The 25,069-nt window shown below is 36.7% G+C and overlaps 2 protein-coding genes across 2 annotated transcripts in view; one reads left to right on the top strand and one right to left on the bottom strand.

Annotated features, from left to right (window-relative positions):
• LOC148953376 (uncharacterized) overlaps positions 1 to 8,448 on the bottom strand; it is a 90,722-nt gene extending 82,274 nt beyond the window's left edge. The window contains exon 1 of the mRNA XM_089087318.1: positions 8,292 to 8,448. Coding sequence (XP_088943444.1) covers positions 8,292 to 8,297 — 6 coding nt within the window. The 5' untranslated portion in view covers positions 8,298 to 8,448. The remainder of the gene's footprint in view (positions 1 to 8,291) is intronic.
• LOC148953374 (xylosyltransferase Oxt-like) overlaps positions 1 to 25,069 on the top strand; it is a 287,249-nt gene that overhangs the window by 172,801 nt on the left and 89,379 nt on the right. The gene's annotated exons all lie outside the window — the stretch shown is intronic.

The raw sequence follows: 25,069 nt of genomic DNA, 5'->3' as shown, positions 1-25,069 counted from the left end.
AAAATCACCTCACTACTTGATTTCTCAGGATTTCTAAGGATTGTTCTGAATTTCCTCATTAAAATTCTTTTCTTGCCATCTACATCTCTATTAGTATCAACTTTTTAGTATACTAGAATGTTAGAACATATTTTATAATGACAACACTGCTCGATTGGTATTTGTGTATTATACCAAAAACAATTGGGAAGTAAAGCTAGGTCAACTCACAAGGTCATCTTGACATCAATGGCTCTATTACTTTCAACTTTTTAGCATACTCAATTGCTAAAAACAATATTTTATATTGTCCACATCCCATATTGTGTACATCTCTATTATACTGACCACAGAGTTTCACCCCAAGTCATCTTCCAAAATGTCAATTAATTTGTTTCGCCCAAATAATCCCTAAAATGTCGATTAATTTGTTTCGTCACATTTAAAATTCCCAGCTGTCACATTCAAAATTCCCAGGAAACAATTCCCGCGCTAAATATATTCAATCTGTCTTGTATCTCGTTTGAATTTCTGAAAATTATCTAAAGTTTTCCTAGTTACACTATTAAGGCTTCGAAATAATAATTCCGGAATTCATCGCTAAGCCTAAAGACCAGAGAAGCCATATATAAAAATTGAGTTTCTATTTCTTTAGAGTCCCGCATACTTCCTAGAAATCAAGTGACGTCATTTTTAATTCCGTTAGTGAATCAATGATCCTGTCCCGTTAGACTCGCTCTTATCTGGCAATGTTGTAAACTCCCGTCTGTATCCATTAGGCTAAGAAACATCAAACAACATAACCATCAACAAAACATAACCATGAAACATGGAAAGAGACATGTGATCTTGTACAGTCAGACTGGTTATAGATGGCAGCAGACGGTCCCGTTCAAATCAATAGATGCATTTCTACTGTTATGCTTTGTGAGTGTTCTTAGTGTTATGCAATAATGAGCTATCATGAGCTATTTATTATATATTCATGAGTTATTGAGTATTATGAGCCACTTGTTGTCGTCCTTTTCGTTAGAAGTTTAATTTTGTGTTTTTTTTGTTTTTTTTCTTTTCATTTATTTCCTATACTCCTCTGTGCACATCATGTATGTATAGAGGGCATAAATAAATTATTATTATTATTATTATTATAACCCCTTTGATTTCTTAAACATTCCCTGTAACACACGCTGAAAGTTTCAACTTAATGCCATCAACTGTTCCTGAAGAATTTGTGATGCGTCCCTTAACAGCCTGTGTGGGTATAGTGTGTTTTGACTTAGTTCCATACAAATTCAATATATCCAAAAATTGTGCCTTGATACCCTTAGTTTTAATAGAATAATGGTAGTGGCAGTAGAATTGATAGTAGTAGGCTTAGCTTTAGTAGGAGTAGTAGCATCAAAAGTAGCAATAATAATGTCAGTAGTAGTAGTATGAGTAAATGCAGTATTATTAGGATTCAAATATTTTCTTTTGGTTAGTTCATCATCCCCCCAACAAGCCCTGTTAGTGTCAACCTCACACACCAGACTGTTCGTAAGACACAACTGTTACACCATTTTGACAACCAGCGTTCAGGTAGCACGTTGTAATTCAGTTCATTTTCCCCCCTCAAAATTCCTTGAAAATTCCACCTTCATACCCTTAGGCATAGTTCTAATAGTAGTCATAGTTGTAGTAATAGCGGTAGTACTAGTAAAAGCAATACTATTAACGTATTGCCTTTTGGTAAGTACACCATCTTTCTCATAAAGTCCTAGAAGTTTTAACTTTAACAATTTGAAATTGATATGAAATTGCTGATATGTCATTTTGATTGCCTGAATTTTCATATACCTCTTGAAATTTTACTCTCAATGCTCTTAGCCTTACGAGTAGTTGCAAAAGAAGTAGAATTTGAAGAAGTGGTCGTAGTAGTAGTAGTACTAGTAGTAGCAGTAAATGTAGCAGAGGTGGTAGTATTAGCAGTAGTGTGCACATATTACCTTTTGGTCAAATGATCTTCCCCTTTAAGCCTTCTCAGAAAGTTTCAACTTAATACCCAAACCAATTCTTAACATGCGCTCTTTTAACAATGTACTTGCGCATAGCCTCTTTTGATTTAGTTCAAATTTACACTCAATATTGTAAGGGGAGTAGTGTGGTAGTAGTAATGGTAGCAGTAGTAGTGGTGGTAGCTGTAGTAGCATGTAAATATTGCCTTTCTGGTCATCTTGTTTATCATTTCCAGAAAGTCCAAAACTAATATACTCAGTTATTTCTGACTTACGCCCTTTTGAGAATTCGTATACACATAACGTGTCTTGATTTAGTTCAACAATCCCCTCAACATTTTCTTAAACATTCAACTGAATGCCCCTCGTCTTTTTGGAAAGTAAAGTTTAAACATGTATACCTTTTTCAATAGCATATACTGTATGTAAACAATGAACAAATTGCCTAACTTATAGCTCTTACCTTGAGGACTTATCTTAAGGACAAAATTAATAGATGTTTCAACAATGCTGAAAAAAGGTAATACAAATTCAAAATTTCAGTCAAATAAGCCCCATCCGATCCGAAGTTTTTACAACCAGCCGCTCCATAAAAACATTACATGCCCCGGTGCATAACTTACAACCCTTGCCCCTGGGCTCTGGAGGTTATAGCCGTCCTGAAGGCATTGTTATATACTCTTTGGACTATTGTGAACAAAATGGCTATTCACAATTTCGATCAGATGCGTTTGGGGAAAAGTGGATATCAGGGATTGGGGGGGGCTAGTTTCCCTCCATCACTTAAGACTCTTAAAAGGGAACTTTAACTATACATTTTCAATCAAATGAGCCTCCTCTGAAGTTCAAAGGGCTAGCCCTTCCATAATAAACCTTATATCCCCCCGGGGCATAACTTACAACCTTTGCCCCCAGACTTTGGCGAGCTGTGTAAAACCCAAAGGCCTTGTTATGTGATCTTTGGACTCTTTTTTAACAAATGGTTATCTCAAAATTTCTATTGAATGTGTTTGTGGAAATGATAGGCTTTGGGGGGGCTGGTTTCCCTCCAGTCATTTTCAACTATTAAGAAGGGGCTGGGAAGGTGCTTGTTTCCCACAATTGACTCTTAAAAAGAGTACTATGACTTACAATTTCCAATTAAATAAGTCCTATCCAAAGCTTATACGGCCACCTATTTCAGAAACCCTTCCCCCATGGCTTTGGTAGATAGGCTATATCAACCCTGAAGGCTTTGCTATATGTTCTTTGGACTGTTCTAAACAAAATGGCTATCCCACATTTTTGATTCAATACATTTGGGGAAAAAAGGGCATCAGGGAGGGGGCGAGGTGTCCTGGGAGCATAAAAGGGAACAAAACTGGCAATTTCAATTAAATGAACCTTTTATAAAGTTTATACCACCACCCCTTCTATGTAAATATTGTATGCCTTTGGGGTATAACTTAGAATCCTTGCCCCCAGGTTCTCAGGGTTTCTATCACCCCCAAAGGCCTTGTTATGGGATCTTTAGACTATTTCAAACAAAATGGCTATCTCTAAATTTCTATCGGATGCATTTGGAGAAATGAAAATGGTGGGAAGGCTATTTGCCCTCCTATCACTTTTGACTATCAAGAAGAACACTAGAACTTTTGATTTCCAATTGAAGGAGCTACATCCAAAGTCTATACGACAACCCTTTCCATAAAAACCTTAAAATTAGCATTGGGCAACTAGTATAGCTTATAGCCCTTGCCCTGAGAGCCGTGGAGAGGGCAGGGAGATGTTTTGATCCCCAGAGACATAATTACTGGATCTTTCAAATTTCATTAACAAAATGGGTCTTAAAATTTTGATTGGATGAATTTGGGGAAATGATGGACTTAGGGATGGCTGGTTTCCCTTAAGTCACTTTTGACTATCAAAAAGGACACTGGAACTTTCAATTTCAAATGGATTTTGAAAGTCAATGGCAAGTCCTTCAATATGATCTATACGAAGTGCCTTGATCTAAAAAAAAATACTTTGTGCCGACCTCCCTCTTTACTTAGGTAGCTCTATTGCGCTGCATGTGATCATTGGACTATTTTTGAGCAGAAGCATATTCCAAAATTTCTATTGGATGTATTTGAGAAAAATAGGACGCGAGGGGGGGGTCTAGTAGCCCTTCGATCACTCTGACTCTTAAAAAAGGCACTAAAACTTCTGATTTCAAATCTAATGAGCCCCCTCCAAAGTTAATAAGACCATCGTTTCCATCAGAACCTTATATGCCTCCGGGGCATAACTTACAACCCTTGCCCTGAGGGACGTGGGGAGGGAGAGTTGTAATCCTCAGAGACATAATTACTTAACTTCCAACTACGCTGAAGAAAATGGATATCTCAAATTTTTACTGGGTTAATTTGGGGAAATGATGGGCGTCGGAGGGGGGCTTGTTGCCCTTCAGTCACTTTCGACTTGACTCTTAAAAGGGAACTAGCACTTGAAATGTCCAGTCAAATGAGCCTCCTCTAAAGTTCAGGCAACCACCCCTTCCATTAGAACCTTATATGCCCCACGGATATAACTTACAACACTTTCCCCAAGACTCAGGAAGGTCATGTTAACCCCAGAAGCCTTTTATCATTGGACTGTATTGGAACAAACAGCTATCTAAAATTTTCTATCGGATGCATTTTGGAAATATACACCCCGAAGACTTTGTTATATGATCTTTAGACTATTTTGGAAAAGAATACCTGGGTGGGGGCTTTTTGCCTTCCTATTAGTTTTGACTCTTAAAAAGAACATTAGGACTTCGGATTTCCATAAGAACCTTAAATGTTGAGAATGGGCAACTCGTATAGCTTATATCCCTCGCCCTTAGGGCCGTTGGGGGTTGTCATGCCTAAAGACCTAATTACTGGACCTTTCAAATATGCTTAACGAAATGGCCACCTCAAAATTTTGATTGGATGTGTTTGGGGAAATAAAAGACATGGGTGGGACTGGCTGCTTAAAAATTACCTTATACAATTGAAAAGGACACTAGAACTTTGAATATCCAATAGGTTCAGTCCCTTTTAAAGTTACTACGGCAACTCCTTCAATACGATCAATACTAAGTGCCATGGTCTGAAATAAAATATTGCATTGTGCCAATATAACCCTTTGCTTAGGTAGTGATATTGCGCTACCTGTGATCTTTGGACCAATTTTGAACCAATAACTATCCCAAAATATCTATCAGCTGTTTTTAATGAAAATAAGAGGGAGGGGGCTAGTTTCCCTCCGAACAATCTGACTCTTAAAAAGGACACTAACACTTCTGATTTTCAATCCAATGAGCCCCCTTCCGAAGTTAATGCGACCATCCTTTCTACAAAAAATGATATGCCCTCTGGGTATAATTTACAGCCTTTGCCGTGAGGGCTGTAGGGAGGTTGTCATCCTCAAAGACATAATTATTATACCTTTCAATTTCAACTACGCTGAACAAAATGGCTATCTCAAACTTTTGACTGTATGTATTTGTGGAAATGATGGGCGTAGGAGGAGGCTTGTTGCCCTCCAATCACTTTCAACTATTGAAAAGACCGCTTGAACTTGCAATTTACAATCGAATGAGCTTCTTTCGAAGTTTCTACGCCGTAACCAAGTCCTTCAGTACGAACAAAGAAACAAACCAAAACGAATAAATAATTTACTGTACCCACATCGCTCTTTACTTAGGCAGTGCCATTGCACTACCTATGATAGTGGTGGTACTAGTAGGAGCAAGACTATTAACGTATTGCCTGTACAAGTAGTTGCAATACAGGTAGTAGTTGAAGTAGTAGTATTAGTAGCAGTAAATGCAGCAGTCATAGTAATATTAGTAGTAGCTTGCATATAATGCCTTTTGGTCATATGATCTTCCCCCCTTAGCATTCTCTGAAAGTTCCAACTTAATGCTCAAATCAATTTTTGAGATACGCCGTTTTGACAATGTACATGCACATAGCGTCTTTTGATATTGTTCAAATTTTCGCTCAATATTGTAAGTGGATTAGTGCAGTAGCAGTAGTAGTAGTAGCATTAGTAGTAGTAGTAGTAGTAGTAGTAGAAGTAGTAGTAGTAGTAGTAGTAGTAGTAGTAGTAGTCGTAGTAATAGTAGTAGTATTAGTAGTAGTGGTAGGAGGAGGAGGAGCAGGAGGAGGAGGAGTAGTAGCAGTAGTAGCAGTAGTAGTGGTGGTAGTTGTAGTAGTAATGATAGCATGCAAATATTCCCTTTTTTATCATCTCCCTTTTCATTTCCTGAAAGTTCAAAATTAATATACCCAGTCATTACTGAGTTACTCCCTTTAGAAAATCTGTATACACATAACGTGTTTTGATTTAGTTTAACACTCCCTTCAAAATTATCTGAAAGGTTCACCTAAATGCCTTTCTTTTTTCGGAAACTAAGGTTCAAACATGGATGCCTTTGTCAAAAACAGAATTATTTGTCCTTTCAACTATACTGAACAAAATAGTTCTCTTTAAATTTTGATCGGATGTGTTTTGGGAATGATGGGCTTTTGGGGTTACCATTCACTTTTGATTCTTGAAAAGGGCACTACAACTTCCGACTTCAAATCAAATGAGCCCCGCCCGATCTGAAGTTTATACGACCACCCGTCTTAGAAAACCTAAAACCTAATATGCCCTGGGGCATAACTTGCATCCCTTACCTTTGGGCTCTGGAGGGTTATCTCACTCTGAAGGCACTGTTGTATGCTCTTCGGAATGTTGTGGACAAAATGGTTGTCTCATAATTTTGATCAGATGTGTTTGGGGAAAAGAGGGTGTCAGAGAAGGAGGCTAGTTGCCCTCCATCACTTTTTACTCTTAAAAGGGAACTAGAACTTAAAGTTTCTAATCAAATGAGCCTTCCCTAAAGTTCAAACAACCACCCCTTCCATGAAAACCTTATATAGCCCCGGGGCATAATTCACAACCCTTGGGTTGTAAGGGGGGTGCTAACCCTAAAGACCTTGTTATGTGATCTTCGGACAAGCTACCGGAGGTATTTAGGAAAAATAATCCGTAAGGGGGGAGGGCTAGTTGCTCCCGGTCACTTTGAGTCTTAAATAGGATACTAGAACTTCAGATTTTCAATACAATGAGCCCCTCTGAAGTATCTATGACCGCCCTTTGCATGAAAACCTTATATGCCCCCTGGCATAACTTACAAACCTTGCCCTGAGGGTTGTGGACGGGTGTCATCTTCAATGTCCCAATTACTGGATCTCTCGACTGCGCTGAAAAAATTGTTATCTCAAAATTTTGATTGGATGTACTTGGGGGGATGGGAGTGAGGGGCTGGTTGCCTTCCAATCACTTTTGGCTATTAAAAAGAGCCCTAGAACTTTCAATTTCCAATCGAATGAGCCCCTTTCGAAGATTCTATGACACCGCCTTCTATGCGAAGTGCCCTGGTCTAAAACAAACAAACACAAAATGATACATTTTTCCCAACTCCCTCTTTACCAAGCCAGCGCTATTTCGCTGCCTATAATACCAATCTGGTCATTAAAGTCCTATAATGAAATACCATATTTTTTACTGATATTTTGCCTATTCTAAGATTAATAAATCTGTTTTGCCAAAAAAAAACAAGGTATGCAAAAACCTTAGTCCTTTCTAATTGTGAGCTTTGCTTTCCGTTGATAATCCTGATTGGCACTTTCTTTTTTTGTAGTTGATGAACGACTAACAATCTCTTTTAATAAAGTGAAAATCAAGCACAGGGCCTTATCTTGGAGGAGGGGAGGCTACCTGGTTAGAACCCCTTCCTTCCAAAATTTTGTGCGACTCGTACACAAATAACAGAAAGATATGTAAACAAATATTTTAACTCAGAAACCTTGATATTCACTAATATATTGCAGTCAATGGGTCATTCGTAGCACAACTTGTAATTTTGAAACCGGTGTGAATGGATGCGCCGAGCCATGGTGGCTAAGGCAATTGCTACTTTTTTACCCCCCCCCCCCTTAACAAAATTCCTGGAAAGCATTATTCCATTAACATGATATCTAACAAATAAGGTTGGGAGTGTTTTGGGAAATGTTGCTTTTACAGATGTGCTGCTTTACAGCAGTTTTCTCTACACTATAGTAAAATCAAGTAATCTCTCCAGGTTGCAGTTAAACAACATCCAAATATAACACTTTTTACTCCAAAATACCAGGGGTTGGGGTGTGAATTTGAAAAAAAATACGCAAGAAACAAGCATAAAAACTTAATAAATTAATAGAAAATGTCGTAAAAATTTCTATACCTTGGTGGGGATGGGTCACAGTTTACTCTAGACCTCTGTTTATGCCTTACCTTCATAATTTTCCAAAGTATACCAACTGTATTTTCTATTAATTGGTGTTTTTTTATCCGTATGTCATTAGAGTATTACTAACAACTTCTTGCATATTATCTGTTCATCTTTGAATACAATTGTAAACCTGTTTCTTATCTCATTTTAATTCAGTTTACAAATCGTCACTCTCAGATAAATCAAATCTGGCAAACTGAGTGTCCACAAGTTTGTACTTTCTACTTGTGATGCTGATAAGAAACGGCCCTCGTACTAACTACATGGTTGTTTTCATTAACATAATTAAGGTTACTAACTATTTAATCCGAATATATAGCAATATATAACAGCTATTAATGTGGCTATTGATATTCAGTACTCTCATTTATAGTTCAAAACTGACCATTCCTAAAAGAGGCCCATTTACTAGTCAAGACGTTGAAATGGACTTACTTCGAGGTTTACGATTACACTGAATGAAACTAACAAGTTTTAACCGGCCCTCTTACTAACCACATGGTGGCCTAAAATATTGTAATTACTGTTACTATCTATACAATACGACTACATGGTAATGTATAACAGTTATTTATGTGGCTGTTGATGTTCAGTACTCTCAGTGAGTTCAAAACTGACAAATCCCAAAAGAAGCCCATTTAATAGTCAATACGTGTAAATGGATTTAGCTACAGGCTTACGATTACACTAGATGATTCTGACAAAAATGAACTACTATATTCCGAAAAAAAGTGGCTTGGATTTCCCCATTACCAATCGCTGTAGTATTTACTCATTAAAAAAAACTACCTTCCACTTATATTTTCCTTATATTTTCCTTATATTTATATTTTCTTATATTTTCCACTTCGTATTAAAATATTATGCAAGTTCCAAAGTCCATTTACTTACCGTCGTTGTCACGCCGTAAAGTTGTATTATTGTTTTTTTAATATTTCAGCATTAATCACCAAATCCTTTGATGAGCTCTTCCTAAAGAGAAGAGCAGCAGGGTAAATATTTAAGGAGGGCCGAAGTTGGATCAAGCATACATTGCCATCCTGATTCTCCATTTGAGAATGGCTTAGCTAACAGTTTTTGCTAAACGTTTAAGAATTTTATAACGTCAAATACGTTGACGTAGGCGTGAGAGTAAGGGTTTTGTTGTGTTTTATTTGCTTGATCTTGTCTTTTTATAAAAACCAGTTAGAATGATATCAAAGTATTTCTGAAATTTGGCAATAGTGAACCTGATATAAGTTTGCACTACTAAGGGGGAATTAGCCTTCCACTACCCCTGTTTTTCTCTCTTCAGCCTCTATTTGGGATTTTTCAAAGACATGCACCAAATAAGCCTGTTTTTTAAGCTAGAACCATTAATTCACTCTAAAAATTATCTTGAAACCATGAGAATAGCCTTTAACCATAAAAATCAATAGAAACTTGGCTGAAAAATAAATTCAAAAATACCTCGTCTTTGATGGACAAATATCTGGGCCCAATCCGGGTGAAGAGAGGGCAAAGGACCCGAACCCCCAATTGTGACGAGTGGAAGGAAGTTACAAAAAGTTCTATTATTACTTTACTAAAAAGTAATCAAAAATATAATCAATAAAATTGGAACAACCGAAACACAGAGAATCATACCACAAGAATATGTAACCGGTGCCTTTGCTCACATGTCTCTCCTCAACACAAAATTTAGTAGTTTTTTATGTTACTAATTATATTAGATCTTAGATCCGTCTTTGCCTCCTGAGGCTACCAGGACATCAAGGAAGAGCCGCAACTCTTCCCTCATGTTTGCTGCTGCAGTGATGTCCTCCCACTCTGGTAGAACGGAGGTATGCAGGTTTCGTAGATCTCTTTGGTAGGTCCGGCGCAGTGTGTTTCTGGGTCTTTCCCGGCTGCGAGTTCCTGGTGGTTCCCAGTGTAATGCGGCTTTTCGGAGTCTATGGTCATCCATACGTAGGACATGGCCCAAATATCTCCACCTTCTTACTCTGATGATGTCGGTTATTAGAGGTTATTACGTCATTTCACGGATGCACTGGTTTGCCGCCTTCTTTGACCAATGGATGCTCAATATTCTACGAAGACACGAGTTTTCAAAATCCAGGACTCTTCTCTCTTGTTCTTGATTCAGGTGCCATGTTTTTACTGCGTAGAGTAGTATTGGCACAACATTGCTGTTGAAAAGGCGTAGCTTTAGGCGCAGAGAAAATCTGAAAATATCTGGATATGAAAATCTCCATACTTGACGTAGTTTGTTGAAGGCGCCATTTGCCTGTGCTATTCTGATGAGTATCTCTTTCACTATCGAGCCGGTGTTCTCAATGATATTTCCCAGATATCTGAACTGGACAACTTGCTCAATATTTTGGTCGCCACATTTAATGGACAGAGGAGAGTCACTAGTCACCATGCATTTGGTTTTCTCAGCATTCACACATAGGCCAAGATGGTTTGCCTTTACCGTTACCTCGTCAAGTAATTCTTGAAGCTGCTTTTTGCTTGACTCAAGCACTGTTAAGTCGTCTGCAAAGTCAATATCATTGACCTGGCCTTCAGAGCTCAATCTGATGCCTTCTGTCTCTGTGTTCCGCAGTATGTAATCAACCATTATTACAAAAAGGAATCGTGATAGAACACATCCCTGTTTTAATCCTGACAAAATCCGGAAGAAACGAGTTTGGCCCTCTGGTGTCTTGACGCAACATTCACCATCCTCATACATGGTGGTAATAATCGTCTCTATTTTTCAGGGCTTCCATAGTGGATTAGAATCTTCCACAGGCTTTCACGATCTTCGGAGTCAAAGGCTTTCACGAAATCCACATATAATCATATAAATCTTCAAACGGCACTCCCTGCTTTCTTCAGTAAGAAGTCTAAGCGTGAATATAAGGCCTGCACATGAGCGATTTGGCCGGAATCCATACTGTTCGTCTCGGAGGTGCAGATCAAGTTGTGTTCGGATCCTCTGTAGGATAATATGTGAGAGGATCTTCCAAGGTATTGAAATTAAACTTATACCCCGCCAGTTGCCCGGTTCGGTAGCGTCTCCTTTTTTGAATATCCTGATGAGTGTGCTGCGCTTCCAGTCTGATGGAACCTTGGTCGTTGTCCAAATCCAAGTGAAGAGTAAAGACCAAAGGGTGATACGTGATGATATTGATGCCTTTATCATCTCTGCAGAAATGCAGTCCAGTCCTGGAGATTTTCCATTTTTCAGTTTCTTTGCTGCTTCTAGTATCTCACTGGCAGAAAGTGGATCTGTGCTGGTAGTCAGGAAGAAGATGGGAATCTCTGGAATGTCAGGGGGCTCTTTTGGGGTGGATCTACTTAGTAAACTTTCGAAATGATTAGCCCATAGTTCATTGACTGCACTCTGTTCTGTCACCAACAACCCCGATGGATCTCCGACAGGGCCGTCTCTATTTGTCGGACGTTTCCCTATGATATCATTGGTGATTCTGTAAAGTTCTTGGGTCTCCTCTTTTTGCTGCTTCTTCTGTCTCCATTGCTTTACCCTCTAGAAAGTTTCGCTTATCAGTAAGGGCACTTTTCTTGACAGCTTTGTCAAGAGCTCTATACTGCTCGTTTTGGAAAACAAGACGATCAGGGACTTGTTGCTGGAGGACAGACATTCTCATCTTTTTTCTTGAGATTAGTTATGTTGATTTAGCTATTTCTTGGTAGCATTCCTTCATGACTTCCCATACTATTTCGCATTAGGCTTACTCTGGTATGGATTGAGCTTCAAACTATTGTATAGCTCCATTGTAAAAGCCTGTTTTAATGTCTTTTCCTGGAGTTTCTCAGAGTCAAAAACAGGTTTTGGGACTGTCCTTTGTTGCAAATCTTCTTTAATTTAGACAGAGTTTGGATATCATAAGGTTATGATCTGATCTGTCAGCTCCTCTATAGGCCCCAGCATCTTGTAGACTCGATCGCCATTTTCTGCTTATAAGGCAGTGATCAATCTGATTTTTGGTCATTCCATCTGGCGATGTCCAAGAGTACTTATGCGCGTCTCTTTGAGGAAACAGAGAAACACCAACTACAAGGTCATTCATTAGGGCAAAATTAATTAGAAGCTCTCCATTTTCATTTTGTTGACCCAGACCATGTTGGCCAAGAACTAGTGGGTTGAAGGATCGGTCATTTCCTACTTTAGCGTTGAAGTCTCCAAGGAAGCAAACAACGTCATGTCTTGGTATATCTTTGGCTACGGCTTCAAGTGATCTATAGAACTTGTCTCTTTCTTCATCAGTGGCTTCATTTATAGGGGCGTAGCATACAGAGACTGACAGTTTAGCATGTGTTCCATAGAACCTTTCAGTTAATATTCTCGGTGATACAGGACTTCATTTTTGGATGGACTTGTGGGTCTGCTTTGGCATCATCATGGCAACTCCGGCTTCATGTTTATCTGTTGGACCGCTGTATATGATGGTATGGTCAGCAACAAGCTTTTTTATTCCTGAGCCAGTCCACCGCACTTTTGACAATGCTAGGAGGTCTAGGTGGTATTCTGTCATCACTCTTTGTACTTGCTCTGTTTTGGATGGTTGAGACATCGTTCGTTAATTACGAAAACCAAACTTCAAGTTATTATTCGCTTTCATAAATCGTGTCCTTTGGTATGCTGGTGTTGTCATCATTAAGGGGTTCAATCCGAGGCTCAATCTTGATGTTTCAGTTGGTATTTCAATTGCCCCCAATGAATATCCTCAAGGTCCCGGTTGTGGGTTGCAGGCCCACAGCCAAACCCTTCCCCTTTACCAGACTTGGGACTGGCTGCCTGATACCTGGGTCTGAGACTGGCATGGTCTTCACGTAGTTCCTTATTTCTTATGTTTTGTATAGTTTTTATTCCCATGTAACTTCTTTTGGATGTCTCGTAATAATTATTTGTCAATATAACTTAAATTCATATAGAATTATTTACCCCTCCCCCTTCTCCCTTATCCAATGTACCATTTTGCAAAAACTAATCAATTTTTTTGCTGTGTTCTTACGCTCAATTAGATTTAAATCCAAACTAGAAATAATCACCTAAAATATTTAAAATTGTTCTCTATCCCGGCTAACTGAAATTCACGCCCCAAAGTCACACAAAAAGTAAACTAAAAATGCATCCAAGGATGAGCCAAGTACTCCAAAAAGTAGTTAAGCATATGCATAAAGTACTGGACTAAAATTGTACTCAAGTGTCAGTACTAAGAAATCCAACATAGTTTTGCTTAATCACTTTATAAAAACCTTTTTTTCTTAAAGATGACCTAGAGAATGCACCAAGAGTTATTAAAGAAAGTTTTTCTTGAGGCTCCTATGAAAGGTGTTGATGCTGCTGTAATTATTGGTCTAGGATATGCTACTACTTCTACTAACTCATTGCAGCACCAAGTCGCCTCTGGCCAAATCCTAATCTATTTAAAGCTTCCCTCTGTACACCTTCTCAAGAATTTCCTGTTTCACTTTTATCCGTCCTTACGACATCCTCCCACCCCAATCGGGGACGACCTGTTTTTTTTTGGCCCTAGAATGTTGGCTGAAAAAGATAATCGTTGACAATATGTCATCCATCATCCACAGAACCTGCCCTAGTCATCTCAACCTTTCTCTCATTATAGCCCTAGAAAGTGGGATTGAACCACACTTTTGGTGCAACCTACTGTTTGAGATACGGCCAGTCATCTGCACCTGTAAAAAATCACCCTAAACAATCCGCAGGTAATGTCTCTCGAAAACACATAGGAAATCTTCCACTATTTTTTAGAACACTCATGCTTCAGAACCATACTTGACCACTGTTATCGGTCTAGCTTCCAATATTCTAATCTTGGTTGGCAGACTCATCTTTCTATTCTTCCAAACTTTTTTAAATTGTGAAACAATATTCTGCACCTCGGCTATTCTACTTTTATCATCTTCCCAGCACTGAGCATCGTTACTAATAATATTACCAAGATAAGTGAAGCTGTCCACTTGATCTATTTTATTGATACCCAACATCACTTTTTCATCTTCATTTATTCCTAGCCTCCCGAACTTGCGAAAACTCTAAAAGTCCATTAATTTGATAACACTTTTATTAAGGATGCTTAGATTAGCAGCGTAATGTTCGTGTTTTCACGCTGTTCGTCTCTCAAAACTTTATCTACAGCATCTTTAAGCCTTAAAAAGTATCATTATAAAAAATAATTTTCTACCTACAGATACAAGGCCAATACCTCTATAATACCACACTCACTATTATCACCTTTCTTATGGAGGAGTTTAGCTAAAGGTTTTTTAAAATCACTAGGTTCCTTCCGTTTTTCAAAAATCATATTCATAATCTTCAGTTACATATCTCTAATCTTACAACCACCATATTAAAGAAAATTTATTTACCAAATTATCAGCACCTAGGACTTCATTTGTTAATTCTTTTAGTACTGCTACTAATTCTTGTTCAGAAATGGTTTTACTTTCCATTCAAAGTGTCACAAACTTTTTGTTCTTCTCCATATATTTTCCTGTAACATTTTTACCGTTTAGCACATTCTCAAATTGTTTTACCCATCTCTCTTTAACTTTTTCCTTATTACTAATTGTGACCCCGTTCCTATCTTTAGCGTGAACAAATCTGGATCGAATGTTCCTTCTCAATTTATTAATATGTCAGTACAATATTTAACTATTATGCCGTCTGGCTGCATTTTCCAGATCTTTGGCAATTTTATTCATGGCGTCAACTTCACACCTACACCTCCTTAGTTCATATCAGCATGTCTGTAAACAATTTACCGCACCAAAATTACCTAGACTCGGATGGCATCTATCCCTACCAATCTGGGCGTTAAAATCTCCTAATAAAAATATCATATTTCCACCTGGGACCGTGTCTATTTGTTCCTATAGCTTTAAGTAAAATTCATCTGAAACACAAGTATCTCCATCAGTTAGTTCTACAGTTTTAGATACTGCTATGACTGATACTCTGTTTTTTTTAGTCAAAAATGAGAGACTAGCATTTTATTACTAATACCTTCGTTAAACAAGACTTAATCGCTACTTGATTCATATTGAGCCCCACTCCCTATGCTCCCCTTTCTTCCTGCCTAAGTGAGCAAACTCTATATCACCTAATTTCACATTTCCTACTCCTGTGATATGAGTTTCTGAAACCTCTAAGAAGTCCAATTGTAAGCATCTGAATTTGTCAGTCAAAATGTAACTACGATAGCTATTTTGTAAGGTCGTAACAGTCGAAGCTGCACTTTCCATGTTCTTTAAATCATTGACAATATTTTGGCCACAGGAAAAGCAATGATCTCAGAATCTGTGCAGAACGGGGACCAACACATCTTCTTAAATCTACATGGAAGCACTTTAACCGACTTAGAACCGGAGAGCAAGAAGTCCCTCTGACCTCCAGTTGAATGGAGACTTTGTGCAATCCTAGACCTATCCTCGCCACAAAATGATTTTCAGCATTTGGCAATGCTCTTCTGTTGACAAGAATTGAAATCCTGCACAGATAATCTCAAACCTATTACCTCCTACTCTATATATATCCATGCTTAAAAATATTGTGTTACTGCGGGTAGGCAACCCACAATAGATAAATTACCTAGGAAGAGGTTTTTCAGCCCGAAAAGCCCACCAAAGAAGACCAAACTCAGAACAGTTATATATTAACCAAAAACCAGTGCAAATGCTATGTTCTTTATTAGGCTATACGTTCTTCGAGTTCAACTCTTTAAGGTCACCCTGCAGTGCTGTTCCCATTTGTAGTTTCGGCTAGGAAAAACAGTGAGAGGTCCATATAATAATAACAATATCAAAATAGGTTTCGACGCATATTAGCTTGTTTGGGATGACCCCCCAAAAAAGGACACTTCATCTACTTATACACTAATGCGCTTCCACAAGGAAATAAAACTCTCTGACTCCTCATCACCTCCCCCACCCCTACTAAATAATGAATCAACATTCTAAACATAATTAATTTTTATTTACAGGGAACTTAAAGGAATCCCACGCTCATACTCAATGATTCCTTTCATATACCGACAATCACCTCAATCAAAACACAAATAAATTTCTGTTTTGACACTCACAAGCATATACTCACTCCCAGATCAATCACTTAATTCATGTCTACAATACTGTTTAAAACAAATACATCGCAAAGAAGCACGAAATTCCTCAAGGGCCTTCTTACTTTTTATTTCCGCCGGAAGCCTATTCCATACTTCAGGACCAATATACCTAATAGAAAATTTAGATCTGGTAGTCACTGGAACCAGCGTTTTAACTAATTCAACATTTCTAGTTTCATGACTATGTTCCCTTTCATTATAAAGTTCCGAAAAACATGCAGGTAACAAATTAGAAAAAAAAAACTATACATAAACAAATTTACGTAAAATTTAACCAAACCAAAAAATGATAAAATTTTTAATTGGTAATACCTCGATCTTACCGAATTCTGGGACAAGTCATTGGTCAAAACTCTTACAGCTTTATTTTGTAACACACGGAGCGGATACAAATGGCTAGTGAACGTCGACGACCAAACTGTAACACAATACAACAAATTTGGATGAATAAGAGAAAAATACAACATTCTAATAACCTTTTTGGGAAACAAATTTTTCAGCTACCGCAGAGTTCCAACATTTTTGGCTAATTTAGTACTTATAAATGCAACATGATCTTTAAAACTTAGGCATTCATCTACAATTACACCAAGTTCAAGTTCAAGTTCAATCATTTTATTATTAACATATACATGTATATAATTGACATAGGCCCATGGGGAGACAAGCTCGAAAAACTAGGCCTAGACAAAGATACAATAAAAAATTTTACGCTACAATACAAAGATAATTACGACGGCAAAGATACAATAATACAAAAATAATATGAAAGTAGCAGCTAGCCCAGGATCCAAATATAAATATAAATATATATATATAAAAAAAAGAGAGATCAATATTATTAAATATAAATTCATACTAAAAGATAGCCGAGAGGCCCACATTCACATAGAACAAAAATCCAAACAAATAACTTAATCATATTAAAAAGACACTTAATTAAAAATAATCCTGAACTAAATGAAATTTAAGATTCCTTTTTATTAAATGGATGGAAGAAAATTTATCAATAAAATCCTTGTGAGCATCCCAGCACCGGGCTATTGACACAAACGGGGCGAATTTAGATCTCTCAGTACTATACTTGTCAATGTAGATACTCTTTTTTTTGTCGCGTGTTATAACGATGTAAATCTTGTGATCGGGAGAACAAACTTTGATTGAGGTAATATGGCGGTAATTTCTTAATGTCATAATTAAATTTGAAAATAATTGCTCCAAAAGTAAATTGTTGAGAAACTGGAAGTATATCTAAATAAGTATATAAGGATGCTGTAGAAGACTTATTTGGAAGTGAAACAGGGGATGAAATAAAAAGTTTGAGGATTCTTACTGCTTTATTTTGTAAAATCTGTGTTGGTTTAATATGGCTTTTAAATGTAGATAAATATACTAGAGAACAATAAGTAATATTAGACTGAATCAGAGCAAAATAAATGCTTCGTAAAGCAGAGTAGGGCAAATAATGCTTCAACCTCCGCATTAAACCAACATACCTTGAAATCTTTAAGCGTATATTTTGAATGTGTGTTTTAAAAGATAAGCTTTCATCAATCATAAGTCCAAGGTACTTTATCACATTCGCCCGAGATATTGATAATAGATACTTTGAAGAAGTAACTCGGGTAATACGAGGGCATATATTTGACTTCCTGCCGTAAATTATGAAATTAGTTTTTGATAAATTCAAAGTAATAAAATTTGCAGAACACCATTCAAGAACATTAGAAAATGCAGTATCAAGTTTTGCCTCCAACTCCTCGTCATTCCTCTCAGAAATTGAAACAGCCGTATCATCAGCAAAATGTTTGCTGAGACATGGGATTGCCAAAGCGCGGTGAAAATCATTTATATAAACTAGAAAAAGCAGAGGACCTAGGACAGACCCCTGAGGCACCCCAACCATGGAGGACTGAGGAACAGGCGAGGAGAGAAAATTACCTCCATCTATTCGTTGCTTTCTCTTATCAAGATAATATTTAACTAGATCCAACGCCGGTCCGCGTACACCACAATTATCCAATTTACGAAAAAGAATACAATGGGATATTGTATCGAATGCTTTTTTAAAATCCAAGTATATTGTTGCTGGAATTTCGCCTCTATCTAAGCATTCATGAATATATTGGATGAGAGCAATGATAGCCTGCTCAGTATTGTGTCCAGACCTAAAACCAAACTGGGAATTTGTGAAAAAATTAAACGATTTAAGAAAATCATAGATCCTCTTATAAATTGCCTTCTCAAATATTTTAGAAAATGCTGACAAAATAGAAATAGGGCGGTAATTTGATGGGTTTTCAGGAGAGTCACCTTTGTGAAGCGGAATTATCCTCGCTTCTTTAAAAGCAGACGGGAAAACTCCATTTTTAAATGAAAGATTAATTATATGCTGTAATGGCAAAATTACTGCAGACAATATTTCATTAACAATTATAGAACTAGACCCGTCAATTCCCGCTGAATTACCTGGATTTATATCACACACTATTTTTGTTATTTCAGACCGAGAAATAGGCATAAGAAAAATTGAATTACTTTGAGGAGATGGAAGGTATGAAGAAAAATGTTTATTACTGCGTGAATCAAACTGGTTCATTACTGATGAAACAATTTTCTCTCCTATACTAGCGAAATAAGTATTCAAAACATCAGTCACTTTCTCCAATTTGTTAGTCGTCGATCCATCTTCTAAACTAATAACTTCAGGCAACTTAGAATTCCTTTTTTTTTAATAATAGAATTAATTAAAGACCACGTTTTGCGAGGAGAATTTTGAGCTTCTTCGAAAGACTCTTTATAATACCTATGTTTCGACAATCGTATCAGTGCGGTTAATTTATTTATGAAGATTTTAAAATTTTTAATAATATAATCAGTTGGATTCTTTAACTTCTTTTTAAATAACTGGGTTTTTTTATTAACAGATATCAAAATTCCAGACGTTATCCACGGCCTTATAGGAAATTTTTCTCTGCACATTTTCTTCGTAACAAATGGGCAACTAGAATAAAGGCAGCAATTGAAATTTCTTAGGAAAGTATCAGTTGCCACATCTGTATCCTCCATGGATATTACATCCTGCCAATCCAACAGACCAAGGCTTTCATTCTGGTGCTTTAATGTTATTTTATTTATAAACCGTACTTGACGTTCCCTACTTACCTGCGGTATTTTATAAGTAAAAGCTAAATCTGAAACCAGCAGGAAATGATCCGATATATCAGTTAAAACAGCAAAATTTGCTTTAATTTGTAAAGATGTAAAACTATTATCAATGAGAGAAGCAGAACTAGGCGAAATTCTTGTAGGTATCAGGCAAGTAGGAAGCAGATATGCAGAAAAGCAAGAAGACAATAAATCAACAGAAGCTTCATTTGAAGCCTCTAGAAGGTCAATGTTGAAATATCCAGAGATGATAACATCTTTATTTTGAAAATGAGATTGGTGCAAAATATCATAGATTTTAGAGAGGAAAGACTTGATTAGAGAAGGAGGTCGGTATACTACGCAAAAAACTATATCTTTTTTTCCAAGACTAATTTCAGTTACCATTACTTCAAAAAGCATTTCCTCATGAGAACCTTCTAGATTTACAAGGCGTCGAAAAGAGATACCATCTTTAACTAATACTGCCAAACCACCTCGGCGCCTTGTCAGTCGGTTTTTGAAAGTAAATTGATATCCAGGAAAAGCAATATGAGGAGCCGTGTCTATGAGAAAAGTCTTACAGAATCCAACGACATGACAAGATAGCTTATGAACTACATCGACAAGATCATCCTGTGAACTAAAAAACCTCTACAATTTAAAAATCCTGTTCTCACAACCCCGGTACTGGGAAGATCAGAAACCTCGGAAGGTAATTTATATCTACATTTTGGAAAATTAATTACCCCACCATCATTTATCTCATTTCCAAAAAATTTATCATGGCTCTGGAAAATGGAAAAGTCAAAAGGGTTAGACTCTAGGTCTCTCAGTCTATCCCAAATGCAGTTATCATCCAATGTAAATAATCAGAATTATAATCAGGACTAGCAGAAATTTTCGCAAAATGCACACCGTCTGAGTCTTAACGTAGCAAAAACAACTGAATCAGCGAGAACTCGAAAATAATGATGAAAGAAAAAGAAACTGCTTGAAAATAAATAGAAACAAGAGAAAGAAACTGAACTTATCCATTTTAACATTAAATGCGGATACAAAAAAATTATTGTACTCAATTACTTCATATAAATAGAAACACAAAAAAGACAGAAAATAAACTTATAATAAGCTACAGAGGGACAAAAAACCTCACAAGAAATAAAAATAATAGAAACACACAAAAAAGACAGATAATAAACTTATAATAAGTCTACAGACGGGCAAAAAACCTCACAAGACATAAAAATAATAGATCCTATGAACAGCGAAACATTACATAAAGTAATAAAAATAATCTCACCAAACGAATGTCATTATTAATCACCGTAACTAGTCAATCTTAACCCACTGTGAAGACGGAGACTTTTTACACTCGAGCCATAATTTACTCCCTTTTTGTTTAATACGCGTAAGATGAACCAAACCCGAATCACGCATGTCCTTTCCCTTGGATAATAGATCATTCCGTAGGAAATTTAGCTTTGGTGGGAGATCAGTGCAAATGCGAATTCCACTACCCTTCAACTTATTCACCTCACTGAGAATTGCCTGAATGCTATGATCTGTGTCTGGCGATATAAACACAGGGGCCGGTCGAACACTAGTTTTCCTACTAGTGATGTTTGAACTGCTATTTCTCGCAAGGCGATAACACTTGGTAAGAGAAATGTCCTCGGTAACTTGCAATTTGTCAGAAAGAAGAGACTTTACGTTGCTAGTCACTGATTGATTATGCTTTTCAGAAGGCAGACCATGAACAATCAAATTCAACTTTCTTTCTCTCACTTCGATGTCCAAAATCTTACTCTCCAAATCGTTGTTCCGCAATTTTTCTTGCTCTAGATCATTTCGAAGCATTTTAGATTCCTCTCGTAGATTCGCATTTTCAGCTGATATTTGCCTAACTTCATCTTGAAGGGAAATTATTGAGACAGATAAACTTTTCCGCTCTGCTAATATTTTATCCAGCAACGCCTGAACCAAGATAACTTACAATACTAGTTAGTTTTATACTTCCATTTACTAACTCAATTTCTTCAATCCATGGATCGTAATTAGCAGTTCTGTCATATAACATGAACATTGTTTTCTTTTGATTAACAAGCAGTTTGTTCACACGCATCCACCTCTCGATTATCACTATTCCTTGTTTCATGCCATTTTTCAAATCCGATTCTTTTTTCGCAGCCATTGTAAACTGGGTATCATCAGCAAAACTTGGAAGTATTGCTCGCACCGGGCCATCATTGTACCTTGAAGTTGACAGTGGTTTGAGGCATCCATTTAGATCATTAATGTACGCAAGAAATAATAGGGGACCAAACACAAATCACTGTGGCACACCGCACTTTACTACCATCTCTTCTGACAGGACTGTTCCCAGCCGTACTCCTTGCGTCCTTCCTTCAAGAAATAAAGCAATCAATTTCAGACTTTTAAAACGAATTTTAAAACGAGTAGAGATATCGGACGGTAGTTGTTCATACCTTCCTTATCACCTCCTTTATACAGAAGAATAACCAAAGCACTTTTCAAGCAATTAGGGCATACTCGAAATTCAAAACATTGATTAAAAAGGTACAACAGATGACTATATGTAATTGGGTAAATTTTTTTAACTATTTGAAAGGTTATAAAGTCCATTCCAGCTGCCGATTTTTTCATACATTTTAAAATATCCTCAAGTTCACGCGGTGTCACTGGTTGAAGATAAATGGTTGTATCACTTGCTTCAGGAAGAAAATTCTATTATGTACCATCACCATTTATCCATTCTACAGATGTCAATATTTTTAGCCCTACTTCTGAAAAGTGGGTACACAAGTTATTGGCTACACCACTATCTGACTCCCACGGTAAATTACTATGAGTTAATGGTTCACTATTTGGGCTTATTACTGACTTAATCAGTTGCCAAGTTTTAGCCAGGCTTCCTTCAGAATCTTTAGATATCTTTGAATAGAAATCTATTTTTGCTTTTCTTGAAATACTTTTTAAATTTCTATTAAATTATTTATAATGTTTTTTATTAGAATGATGCTGAACCTTGATTTACACACTTTCTGTACATCATTTGTCTGTTTTCCATCGATGTTAGTAATCCTTTTGTAATCCAATGTTTAATTGGCAACTTATATCTTTGCTTTGTCGCTTTAAACTCCAAACACTCTTGAAATTGTAATTTTATTTTTTCATACCATTTACCAAATTTGGTATCAATACCTGCAGTATCCTGAAGAAACTCAAAATCTGTACTTTTAAGCTTCCGCTTAAACTTCAAAAGCAGATTGAAATCCACATAAGGCATCTTTGGCAACCTTTTGTTCTTGGGTTTGGACCAAATATTCCAGGTACAGATATTGCAACCCCGAAATGGTCAGATACACTATTAATAACTACTGTAGGGCATAAATAATTGATATTTACAAAAATACTATCAATTATGGACTCTGAAGTTTCTGTCACTCGTGTGCATATGTTAATTGCAGGATAAAAACCAAAACTTAGCATTGTGTTAACAAAATGTTTTACCTTACTATTTCTATCAACCATGTTTAAATTAATATTTAAATCCCCACATATAAAACATGGCATTCTTGAACTTGGCAACTTTCCCAAAAATTCATCAATCAGTTCGATAAACTCCTCAACATTACCTGAATGAGGTCTATAAATTACTACAACTATAAACTTATTATTTGCATTACTCACATCAAGAACTATAGACTCAAATTTCATTTCATAATTAACCACTAAATCCAACCTAATCTATACACTAAAACCACTTTTTACATATTCAGCTAAACCACCACGTTGGTGTAGTACCCTATTTTGCATACATATTATAACCTTCTATTTCTAATAAAGTAGAATTATAATCCTTAAGCCAAGTTTCCGTGAGGGCCAGGATATGCGGCTCATCGGCTCAAGACATAGCTCATCAAGGAACTCATATGATCTGTTTATAGCTTGACAGTTCATGTTGTATACTTTCATTTCTCTCAAATTCTTCCAATCACACATCTCACACAAAAAAGCATACCGGGAATCCAAACATCCAACATTCTCATTTACATCATAGTCCCAATGCAGAACACCATCTATCAATCAACACACATCCAGCGGGCTCCTTTTAAGTTCCCTCAACTTACTAGTTAAATTAACCATTATCAAAAATCAAATATGAGCAAGAGAAAGTCAAAGGAGGACTTGAGAACCATATTTTCCCCAAATAACTTCTACATCTTACAACATACGAGCACGTATTAACTATCCTAATAAAATAAACATAAAAACAAAAATAAAACAAAACAAATAAACAAACCGGTCGATATGTATACGCATATCAATTCCCAAAATAAAAACTCAGTGGGCTTAATATGGCTCACAACTTCATTTATAAGCAATTCAAAATTTAATAACCTTTATAATTAATGACTTTTCATATAACCTCTAAATAAAATTCCAAACACTATAAAAAACTAGCTCAAAATCACTGTTTACATTATTAACGCTTTGAACCATTCAACCTTTTCAACGTTACCTGCAGATTTAATAGAAAGAACCGGCGGTACCACGGGTGGTATCCAGCACTCAACACATCTCTCCATCAAATATTTTCTTTTCATCACCAATCCCTTGCTAATTTGGCACACCTCTCTACTAACATCATCACTAATAAAACTGGTTTTCCAAACTGCAAGTCCTTTCCTCTTAATTTCTTTGCATTTTTTCATTATGCCGTATCGGTCCTTATAATCAGTAACTTTGATTTTGATAAAGTTACTCGCTTCTTGTATCACTGAAAATGGTGGAATATCCTTCACTTCCATTTCCATCCCTCATTCAGCACTCTTTTAATGGTATTTTTCGCATCTGAAAATGAATCAGTCCTCACATTCCAGAACAATAAGTTGTTTTTTCTTTCCGTATACTGCAACACAAGAGACTGATTTTTAAATAATGTAACTTGGGCAAATAAATCATTTACGAGTTTATCCTGATTTTCCATCTTAGACTTCAAACTATCTACCTGATTATTTGTTTCTCTTGCATCACCTTCCACACGCGTGCATCTTTCTCCCAATTCACGAACGGTTTTACGTATATTTTGTATATCAATCTTCACACTATGAAGGGACTCTCTAATTTCTTTTACGTCTGATTTTAAAGTTTCCAACAGCTCCAAAATTCTTACAATATTTTCTGCATTTTTTCTCACATTCCTGTCGTAAGCATTCACCACTCGAATCCTGAATAGAATCTTACGGCGAAGGCCTTTTCTTCTCTGTTAGAGTTTTTGGGGTTGATGTTAGGCATTACCACCATCAGTTTTTACTTTCTTATCATTTCTCTTTCTCCCCATTCTCACGGACGATTACGGCAAACAAATTTCCAAAAAAAAGGCAATCTTCAATCAATTTATGCCACGTGGTTCAAAAGTTCTTTATATTTTCATATTTATCAAGGCTTGGTTATTATTTATTCGTTCATTT

This window comes from Artemia sp. Qi Xiang Cuo, chromosome 4 (assembly GCF_049724085.1).
Source record: "Artemia sp. Qi Xiang Cuo chromosome 4, ASM4972408v1, whole genome shotgun sequence".
NCBI lineage: Eukaryota > Metazoa > Arthropoda > Branchiopoda > Anostraca > Artemiidae > Artemia > Artemia sp. Qi Xiang Cuo.
Note: the sequence above shows the minus strand (reverse complement) of the source record. Positions and strands in the feature narration are given on the sequence as shown.